This window comes from Mya arenaria, chromosome 15 (assembly GCF_026914265.1).
Source record: "Mya arenaria isolate MELC-2E11 chromosome 15, ASM2691426v1".
Classification (NCBI taxonomy): domain Eukaryota; kingdom Metazoa; phylum Mollusca; class Bivalvia; order Myida; family Myidae; genus Mya; species Mya arenaria.
This window is the reverse complement of record NC_069136.1, coordinates 3535222-3546761: the sequence shown is the minus strand read 5'-3', so window position 1 is coordinate 3546761 and position 11540 is coordinate 3535222. Positions and strand designations below refer to the sequence as shown.

General features: G+C 36.5%; 1 protein-coding gene across 1 annotated transcript; it reads right to left on the bottom strand.

Moving 5' to 3' along the window:
• Positions 1-1011: 1011 nt before the first annotated feature.
• On the bottom strand, positions 1012-10032 carry LOC128220092 (transcription intermediary factor 1-alpha-like). The gene is made up of 3 exons (XM_052928350.1): positions 9033-10032; positions 1307-1368; positions 1012-1032 (listed from the first exon to the last, which is right to left on the bottom strand). Exons 1-3 carry the CDS (start codon positions 10030-10032, stop codon positions 1012-1014), a joined length of 1083 nt encoding a protein of 360 aa, XP_052784310.1.
• Between the last annotated feature and the right edge of the window lie 1508 nt (positions 10033-11540).

Sequence of the window (11540 nt, the reverse complement as noted above, 5' to 3'; positions counted from 1 at the left end):
AGTATCTATATTCAGCCTTCCATTGCATCTCCATTTCAAATATAAGCTCCCTACAGCAAATATTTCAACTATCAATCAGATTTAAACTAAAAATGACTCAGTTCAAATCCTGTGAAATTTGACTAAAATTATCAATTGTTTGAAACAGTATCTATGCAGAATCTATGTTCAGCATACAGGGCACTTCCATTTCAAATATATGACGTCGTCTGAGAAAATGGGACCAATTGCGGAAAACATGGTGACATTATATATCAGCTGTTTTCACACATGTGTCGTTATTTTTTAGTTTAATCTTCACACACAGAGAGAGAAAATGTTTTCTCTACACGTCTATGGGTGACAAAAAGTGCAGACTTTGATCAGACGTCGCGCAGAATGAGCGGCGTCTGATCTAAGTTTGCATTTTTTGTCCCGCAATTGGTCCCATTTTTTCAAACTACGTCACATATAAGCTTCCTAGGGCAAATATTATTTCATGGAGCAACAGTGCATTACAACACTAACCCCAAAACCTTAACAGATTTCAGCCAAAAAGAATAAGTCCTATAGGCTATTACAGGTGTAATTATGAATAAAATTTAAAACTTAATTTCAATTAAGAAATGAACGCCTTCTCGCGTCTGTTCTCGGGTATATGAATACAACAGGTCGCGTGCAGAGTTCGTAAACCCCGAAGGGGTTTACAATAACTATGCATGCGACCTGTTGTATTCATATACCCGTTGAAATGTAGCGAGTAGGCGTTCATTTCTTATATTTATATTATCATTTATATTATTTCTAATTATATCAAAAGAATAATAGTCGATTTATTGGATGCCTCGAGCGATCACAGTAGCTCATCCTGAGCTTTGCTCAGGTGAGCTAAAACGCGTGACATGAAAAGTGTGACGGACAGACAGATGGACGGACAGACGGCTGGACAGACGGACTAAGACAGACGCCAGAGAAGTGATCGTTTAGTGTCACCTTCTGCCTACAGCAGGTGACACAAAAACCCTAGAACCATCAGTACTTCTGCCCCAGCTCCTGACACAACAAGGTTTTGTTATTATGGGCTATTACTCAATAATCGTCTTGAAGAGACAATTCAAAACTATAAGTCCCGTGCATGGAGGTCAACTCTCGTCTATTATTTCCCAAGACCATAAACATAATTCTGACAACAAAGCATCACAGAGTTATGGCTCTTGGTCAGATTAAAGCCCTTGTGATTGTAAACAGCTGTGTGAAGTTTCATTGCAGTAGCTTCAAGAACAAAGAAGTTATAGCCAAGGTTAAAGTTTTTCATGCCTACACCAACCATGACAATGACGACAACAACGACAATGCCAACTCCTATATACCCCTTCTCGAACTTGGTTTCTGGGGGTATAAAAATAAGCATCAACTACAGACCATGATCATCTATAACACCACATAAGGTAGTCCTTAGCTGAATGCGTTTCAATTAATGGTACTGACTAGATTAAAGATCACGGTGGCGATGACCTATTGATCGAGTTATTCAAGTTACGGTATTGAGCAGAAATGTTTGAGTGCACAGGCATTCTATATATCAGATAACTGTGACATTGACATTGATTTGGTCCCTAATTAAGTGTTGCCTTGGTGCCCGATAACATAACCTTCAAATTAAAGATAGCTACTGGTAGTATTTGAGATTGGTGACCCAACAATGTATTATACATTTTTTTATATATTCCATGAGAACTCTGAATAATTGTTGGGTCATAAAACAATTGACCCAACAATGTAATATATATATAACTTGCAAAACTCCAAGAATTGTTGGGTCATAATTTTTTAATCCATGGTTGCCCTAAGCTGAATAGTATTAAAGTTATTGAGCGGACAAGAATGGCTAACAGACAAAAAGACAATGTATTATACATTTTTTTATATATTCCATGAGAACTCTGAATAATTGTTGGGTCATAAAAAAATTAACCCAACAATGTAATATATATATAACTTGCAAAACCCTAAGAATTGTTGGGTCATAAATTTTTAATCCATGGTTGCCCTAAGCTGAATAGTATTAAAGTTATTGAGCGGACAAGAATGGCTGACAGACAAACAGACAGAGGGATGGACAAGCGGAAGATGCGCCATAACAAAATACAACCAAAGTTTCTTTGGGCATATAAAAAGAAATGATTAACAAGAGCTGTCACAGTCACATGACACATGCCCCAAAAGGACTGGGTCTAGCATGAAGGCACTTTTTCACAATTGTGCATGCAATAGGGGTTGGGAGTGCCCATTTACGCACTAATGTCAAAGGTGAAGGTTTGTGATTTTTTAAGATTTAACTTACTGACCTACTTTATGACCTGGCCCCACCCTTGATTGAACTTGATCAAGATATTATCAAGAAATAATCCTGAGCTAGTTTCAGGAAGATTGGGTAAAAAATGTGGCCCTTAAAGCCTAAATAGGATTTTTCAAAGATTTGACCTACTGACCTACTTTTTGACCTGGCCCAACCCATGGTCAAACTCGATTGAGATATCATCAAACAAATATTCTGACTGAATTTCAGGAAGATTGGGCAAAAAATGGGGCTCCTACAGGGTAAACAGGATTTTTCGAAGATTTGACCTACTGACCTATTTTTTGACCTTGCCCCATCCATGACTGAACTCGATCAAGACATCATCAAGAAAAACATCCTGAGCAAGTTTTTGGCCCGAGGTCTGACCAAAACTGTCACTTTTGTTTTGGCTTAAAGGGATTCAAAACAGTTCCTATCCAATTTTGTCTACTATATATGATCATTTTCATCAGGTTTTGCAAAAAAATTAATGACCCAACAGTTCTTAGGGTTTTGTAAGTAGTATATATTACATTGTTGTGTCAATTCCATTTGGTTAGCACTGCCTGATACTTCACTAGTCTTGGTCTGAGATTAAACTGTCTCACTAGTCTTGGCCTGTGAGTAAACTGTCTCAATGGTCATGGTCTCTATGGGAACAGGACTTGTATGAAAACAATTTATGACCCAACAGGTATTCATGTATAATATGTTGTTGGATCACTGATCTCCATTACAGCTTGTAGCTTTCTTAGCTCTAAAGGTAACCTTAAGGGGCATCTAGGCAACATTGTTGGTTAATTCGGAACCATATTAACTGTCACTTTTGTTTTGGCTTAAAGGGACTCTTTTTGGGCCCCTAGCCAATTTTGTCTACTATATATCATCACTTTCACCAGGTTTTGCGAGAAAATTTATGACCCAACAATTCTAAGGGTTTTGCAAGTAATATATATAACATTGTTGGGTCAACTGTTTCCATCTGGTCAGCACTGCACTGCCTGCTGCCTCATTAGTCCAGGTCTAAGATTAAAATGTCCCACCAGTCCTGGTTTGAGAGTTAATTGTCTTACAAGCCTTGGTCTGAAGTTCAAACTACATTGTTTAGTGAACAGGGGTGCCAGGGGGCAAAGCCCCCGAAAGCTCCTGGGTTTAAATGGAAATCAAGACTCAAAATGCAATCTCCTGCTACCTTTTGAACTGTCAAGTGTTATGTATTCAGTTCACAGTTGGGACTTTTCAATCAAATGAATGAAATAACCATTTTGGTAGAAGCTGATAATGATTATCAGCTTCTGTTCGAACGTTTTCTCCATTCACACAAGACTATTCCAAAGTCTTAACACTTTACTCCTAGGCCTGCAACAATACAGGTACTTCTCGGTTCGGTTCAGTTTCGATTATTACCCTCTCGGTTATCGATTATTCGGTTCGGAAATAGGGAACACAAGATAATTATAGAAACACTTTAAAACAACTCATTTACTTGCCAATATTCATCTAATAAGACTAATATATACATCTGTCAACTGTATCAACTATCAAGTTATGCTGCAAGCCTTCTTGAAGAAGCCGAAATGCTTCCAAAGTGCCGATTTTAAAGCAGCCAGTGGATCGCACAATTCAGACATTTTTACCTAACAACGGTAGGCAGAATATTATCGGCAAGCTGATTGGTCCAAATAAGCGGTATAGTCTAATGGGCCGTCATGGCCGTAAATTGACGCACCGAACCGAAATTTTGCGGCGCCAAACCGAAAATCGAACCGAGAAAAAAGAATCGAAAATAACCGAACTTCGGTGAACCGTTGCAGTCCTATTTACTTCATACATTAATTTTAGATCATCACTTCATTTTCTATAAATTTGTATTGTTTACAAATTTATAGAAAATGAAGTTAAAAAAAAGAGCACAAAATGAACTTGAAAAAAATGATGGTCTGAATACCTTTAAAAATATCATGGGAAATGGAGCATTTTGCTCTATAGGAGCACATACTCTAATTTCATTTAAATTTTCAACCACTTTAAGTTTCAAAGGTTTCAATAGGTGCACTGTGCTTGTGTGGAGGAAGGGTGAAGTCTGAGCATGCAAGAATAAGAGACCTGGTCCAAATTTCATAAACAATATCCGACTCAAGCTTATGTGAAAACTGTATTTGAGCTGAGAAAAAAACATAATTTGTTTTTGACACTTGCCCACTAATTCTTAATGTGTTTTAGAAACATATTGAGAATGAGTGGGCAAGTGTCCAAAACATTTTTTTTTATTTTTTTTGGACACTTGCCCAAAATCCGGAATTCTGGAATTTTGTCACCCCTGAGTGAAACAAGCAGAGCAGACCCAGATCTTTAGGAGCTGCCTGATCTGGGTCTACTCTGTTTGCAAGGGCGTGAAAACACGTGATAAACAGGTAAATGGTTGAGAAAGGTGCTAATGAAATTTTCACATCATGTCACATCGTCACCTTAAGTCCACAAAAATGTTACTCCTTCAAAAATGCGAGGGCGTTACATCTTTGTGGAATTATAAATGCGACAGCATGTTGTTATAAAATAGGCACAAGTGGCTAAAACTGCTTCTGGATAAGAGTGGGTGTATCCTTGAAATGTTCTCGAGATATTTTTATCCAGTTTTGAAATACTTTAAAATATGATTTAATAAAATGGAAAGCTTTCGTAACACTGACACGATACTACCAGGAAACACGCTGATTAAACCCGGAAGTGGTACTGTGGCCGTATCTGCGATGCCCATATATTAGACATTCCCCCTGTTCTAGGAATCCAAACATCCGGTTGCGATTCTAATAAGTGGTCAAACATAGGAATAGATTGAGAAATGGATATTTTAGAACATGCAATACACACCTTATCTTAAGCTCTGATTAATTATACACAATTGCTAGTCAGGACTCGTCAGGATTTGTCAGTGCTTTACAAACATCTTTCACAACCAGACAGCAGTGTTTGGAAAATTTAAACACATACACACTTGTTGACAGTTGTTAGATAATACTTAGTGACGACAAACTTGCTTTGCCTATGTGTTATTTTTGGTTGTCTTCGTCTGCTTTCGGATTATACACTGACGAGCAATGAAAACGCAACAAAGAATATATGCTTCAATATCTTTTGAATGCAAACATATACACATCTCTTAAGGTCGTCATTTCATCTAGCAAAGTGTTAAGATTTAATGCCTGCAGAAAAAGAAAATTTAAACAAGGCATTGCCTGAGAGACGGGTGTGCAAGATGTGGTACCCAGAGCAACACAGTTACCACGCCTGTGTCAAGCTGACTGTAACTTCAATACGATGGCTACGGCGCAACACGACAATTTGCAAAGCCGATGACAACTTCCACCGTAGTCCCTAAGTCTTCTTGACACAGTTTCCAATGTTTTGGTTTACCACCGTGTCCTGACCAAGTCTTCTGTCGTCGATTGGGCTGCAAGGAATCGATTACGTTAACGTTGGTAGACATTCTGTCTTGACGGCGTTGCACGCTGTGTACCTTGTCATGGACAGTCTGAAACGGAGCCCGTGACGTTATACCGTTCAATTTGAAGACTGACTTTTCGATTGTTTTATCGTGTCATTGCCTATTTCTTAGAGATTTGCTATTTCAGGTGATTTTCATAAAGTAAATCAACGCACACGTGCAATAAAAGTAAAAACGAATTTTAAAAACGTCGCTAAGAAAGCGTGCGCGTCGCGGACGTTGAATACGCCAGAAGTCCGGCCGTAGTCAGTCATGGTTGATTTCAGAAAACAAAACCCATTTCAGGGAGTAGCATAGGTAACTAATATGAAATATGTCTTGGTCTGTTGTCTACGAAAATGCACGTTTTGTAGTTACACTCAAAAATACTTGTTGCATTTTCATTGCTCGTCAGTGTACCCACTCCCCTATTGTATGTTGATTGTTAACTCATATCAGAATGTCAACCAGCTTGGATCCGAATGGGACGTCCAATTACTCGGCGTCTCATTTGGATTCAAGTTGTATGCTTATGAAGTGATACGATGATGTACAGGAAAGAAATAAAAAAATAAACCATTATTTAGCATTTAAGAAACAGATTTTTAGGGAAGGAGCATTAAACTTCATAGAAAGTAATATTTAGAAAGTTTTCTTGCACTAGAATGCCTGATTTTTTTTCCTGGGATCTATACTGGCTGACATAGGAGTTATTCTATGAATTAAATTATTTTGAGTTACATGTTAATGTTCACATCTACCCAATAACTGATAGAGACACATTCTAACGCATCTAGAGAATGTAGAATGTGATATTTAAAAACACGATGAAACATGGAAACTTTGCTCCTAAGGAGCAAATTCTCCATTTTACATCATATTTTCAAAGCTATTCACAAGCAAAAAAAAAAAATTGAATTATTTATAGAAAATGATGTCATCATCTATATAATAGTACATCAACTAAACGGTTAAGGTGTTATATTGCTACGTTAAGGTTTGTTGTTACTGTGTATGGAAAAAAATAAGTATAACATATACCAATAACGATAGCTTTTCCACTTTATTGTGATGTCCCAATATATTGCAATATTGGGTCAAAATATATAATATAATATACAAATATACACGAAACACGGTGCGTGTATATTTGGCGACCCAACAGTGAAATTGCGACCCAATAAATGTGTTTAGGAATACAGGTTGCAATCACGTATTTGACCCTGCAGATACATTTAAAACAAACAATTATGTTGGGTCCTTATATGTTGGGTCTTTGACCCAATATTGAGGTATGCCCCAATAAATACACCGTGGACCCAATAATTCGGGTGTAAATATAAACAGGGCCCCAATATTTTAGAGGTTTTAAAACTATATATATATATATATATATATATATATAAACACTCTGTGACAGCTTTCATATATGAATATTAGAAATAGTCTATCAGCGTTCTTGAATTAACAACATTGGTACTACCTTTGACATTTTTTACTTAATATATAAAATATTTGTCTAGTTCTCAAAAATGATTTATATGATTTTATAATTTCAACATGATGATCATTTCACAATAATACATATTTGTTGAAAGGTTTTCATATATACAGCTCGTGACTAGTTGCTCAAATTATGCAAACTGTACCAACTTCTTAAAGAAGTGTTGGTCATGCCTTACAATCTACATCATTATATAATGAAAAACTACAGAAACAAGCTCAGAAGCCAAAAGTTTAAACATAAATCCCGTCTTATGGTACAGGGTAAACGCTCTGTTACTCTGAATTAGCCATTCCTAGACTGTCATTAAAAATCTAAATAAGCCTTAGTTTCAAGTAACAAATATGTTTAACATTGATAAGATAAATCTACACTTAAATTTATAATACAGTTGAAACTTTAGAGATAAGCCGAACATTTATACCCTTTTAACAACCAATATTTATATGAAAAGCTACAGAAACAAGCTCGGTAGCCAAAAGTTTAATCATAAACCCCGTTTAATGGCACAGGGTCGACGCCAAAACATAGAATACAAAAACAAAAAATCACAAACAAGAAACACGGAACAACAGAACAAAACTCCACAAACAACACAGTGCATATATACTATATAAGAACTAGGTGTGTTTATCAAGGATTGTTTGGCACCGCATTGGAAGGGTCGGTAAAATAAATTTACTGGGGGTTTAAACCAGTTTACCCGCACAACCTCAATCTTATCCTAACACTCCTGGAAGAAGTAAAAACGCAAAAGACAAGTCCATTATTGTAGTACAGTCTTACAATAACAAACTGTGAAACGACAATCTGAGTAAATGAGAATTCATACTGCAAAATGAATCAAACAGTTCAGGAAAAATGGTAAATATACATACTGTCATTGTTGATACAACCAACAAAAAGACGTCCTAATTTACTGTCCATGGCAATAGACAAAGGGTTGGAAACCTTGCAAAGTGTTCGACTATTCAAAACGTCGAGTGCATTAACCTGGTATACAGTTTGTGACCCTTTCACACACACATACGTATTCCCCGCATTATCAAAATCTACATCGCTTGCGTTTGTCATGTTGAATGTTTTACTATGCCTGAAATACCATTTTCGTTGCATTATTTCTGTTTTTGATGTATTTAGAGTGTAGCAGTTTATCATCGTATCATCAATACACACAAGATGGTTATCGTCTAACATACGAATGCGTGTGCATTTGTCAAAGTCAAATATACTTTTGAGCTCTGAAACTTGACTGCCATCAGTTTTCCTGATTTCGACAACTTTTTGGACTGAAGATCCTTTTAATAAATCTTGAACTGAAGATAATACGAAGATCATGTTTGAACTACTCGTGATTGCAATGGCATAATTTTTCGTCGAAAAAAACCCTAATGGAACTATACCCTGTTTAGAGATGCGGTACAAGGAAACGGTCTTTATGCGAGGAAAACAAATGGATGCAGTGCACTCGTCAATTTGGTTTGTTAAACACATGTCTAATGGTTGATCAGGAAGATATATATCATAGAGCAGGGCAAAAGCTCCGCTCAACACTTTCAGTTTACAGTTTCTCGAATCAAGAACAAGTAAACTCCCGACCGATACTGGCAATACATCGCATGCAACAATCGAACATGTCTCCATGTCATTGCTAAATTTGACGTTTATAATCTGAGGTGTTTTGGACACTTTCATTTCAAGAAATGATTTGACTGCATCTTTACCAGTGTTCGTATTTGTTTCAATCAATTTGCTGCTAACTGATTCGGAGCTCAGCTTACTGGCAGTTGTGTTATCTTCTGGAGTTGAACCAGCAGCATTTTGGACTATCATTGGTGCATCTATAACCGCTTCGCTTGATATTTCTTTATCGAGAGCAAGGATAGCAGATTCAGTCAACTCGTTTGTAACTAATTTTCCAAGCGAATGGAATTGTATTAATTTCTTTTCTGGCTCAAATGAATAACACGAACATGGTCTCGATTTAATGTTTTCTAGACTTTTATCAATTTCTCGAATTTTGATATCAACTGTTTTTCTGACAACCGATCGGATCACGATGCTCTCATAACCCTGAACTGCTTTCATCATATCTTTTGTAAATGATATTTCTTTTTGTATTACTTTCAACGCTGTTGCATCATTTTGTAACATGGATATATCCTGACCGAAAGTCTTTTCTATCTCTACATTGACATCACCTTCCAGAGAATCAATATGTTTCTTTACCTTTTCAGAGAATTCCGAACAAGCCTTCATCACTTTGGTCTTTTGATGCTGAAGACTCGACAGTTTCCTGTCTGTCAACTGCGTTACGTAGGTGTTCCGTGTATCAAGTTGTTGTACATCCGCAGGCAAATCTTTTGCGATGGTATCTAAAGAGGCGGTTGTTTCTTTAAAAGATATCTCCACTATTTGCTCACATTTTCTATGAGAATTAAGGAAGCAGTTGACACAAAGAAGTTCCGCGTGGTCAGAACATTCAAACTCAACTTCTTTTTCAGGACGAGCTTTACATTTTCGTAGACGCGCTATTTCTTGATAAACACTGTCGTCTTGTGGTATGTTTATGTCCGTAAGGATCTTGTGACCGCGCGTACCACTGTTCTTCCTATGCTCATGACAGCAGGCGCTGCACAAATATTCTAAACAATGTACACAAAACCCATCCACTTTGTTCTTTGCCTCGTCTAATAAACATGGGTTACACAATCTTTTATCCATTTTTCCTGAATAAAGTGAAACGAAAGTTCATCTAGTATTGTATATTCAAAACTTTGAAAACTGATTAGGTTGATCTGTAAACTTCGTAGTGATCTCGAAGATGATTTTGTAAGCGTGCTTTAATTTCAATCCTGAAAGTTTACATGTTATCTGTGACCGTGATGTGGGCCGCCGATCGATTATCTTGTATCAAGTATGGTTCGCCATGTTTGAAGATTGTATATCAAATGTTCTATATATGTAAACAAATACTGCATACACGAATACCCTATACACCCTAAAATTGTACAGTCTATGTTTGCTTTATCATACATCCTGCACACTCGACTGTTATCGGTAATTTTATCTTAACTTTGCGCAGCAGGTTCAATGAGGCCATGCAGACGATGTGTGCCGCTTATTGACAATCTATTCTCAGGTACCTATCGCCATTTTTGAAAAATGTTTATTATAATTTTACTATCTGTAAACGTAGATATCCAATGTGCGTATATAATACATACATATGATTTAATTCTTATCGAAAAGTTACAATACCTCAATCCTTTAAAATTTCACTTTATCTATTCTATGTACGTAAAAAGACATTATTAGCTATATCTGCATTCTTCCTCTCCTATGAAACTCAACATCAGATGAATGTAGATATATTGGCGCATGTTTCCTTTTCTGGTAGAAATATCTTGTAAAAGGATGGACCATTTAATGCATTTAATAATGGATTGCAGCTCTTGTGTAGATGCATTTATTATATTCAAACCCAGAAAATACATGGCTCATACGGGATTTTTTTTAATTATATCTAAAATATTTTACGAATGTAGGGCAATTGATACACTAAAAAGGTAGAAATGGCAGTGGCGGATCTACCGGGGGGCACATAGGGCCCGTGCCCCCCATCGGGCCGGCAAGAAATGTGTTTTTTTTGGGCACATCTTTATTGATTTAACTGTACAAATAAGTTGTTTTGTCACAATTAAAATTTTATATAAGCATTTGAGCAAATAAACAACCTGATTATCGAGTATAATATAGTATACGAAACGAAAAAGTCTTTTGAAAAATAACATCGGGGCCCAAACATTCGATAAAAAAAATCGGCGCCGCATTTTACACAGACAACTGATCAAAACTAGACATAAAATGGCTGCAGTTATACGCGTAATTTTACTGTTTCCAGAATATTTCATATACCAGTTATTTTAAACTGTTAACATGTTCACATTATATGTTTGTCATTGCTTTTAATAATGGCATATTGTGCCAACAAGTTATCTGTGTGCATGATTTCCATTTAACAAAAGTTTAAATTCAAAACGTTGCCGCTTTGAAACTTTCCATTTCGGCCTTTAGTATCGTCTAGTTCTCCGAATTATGCTAGAGCCTTTGTAAATTAATACATATGAATATATTTGAAACCCTTTTTGGAATCAATATTCTGTAGTGTAGGTTTATATAGCACTAATTTTAGAGCCTTATGCACCAGTCATTTGTAACCACGCCCCCTC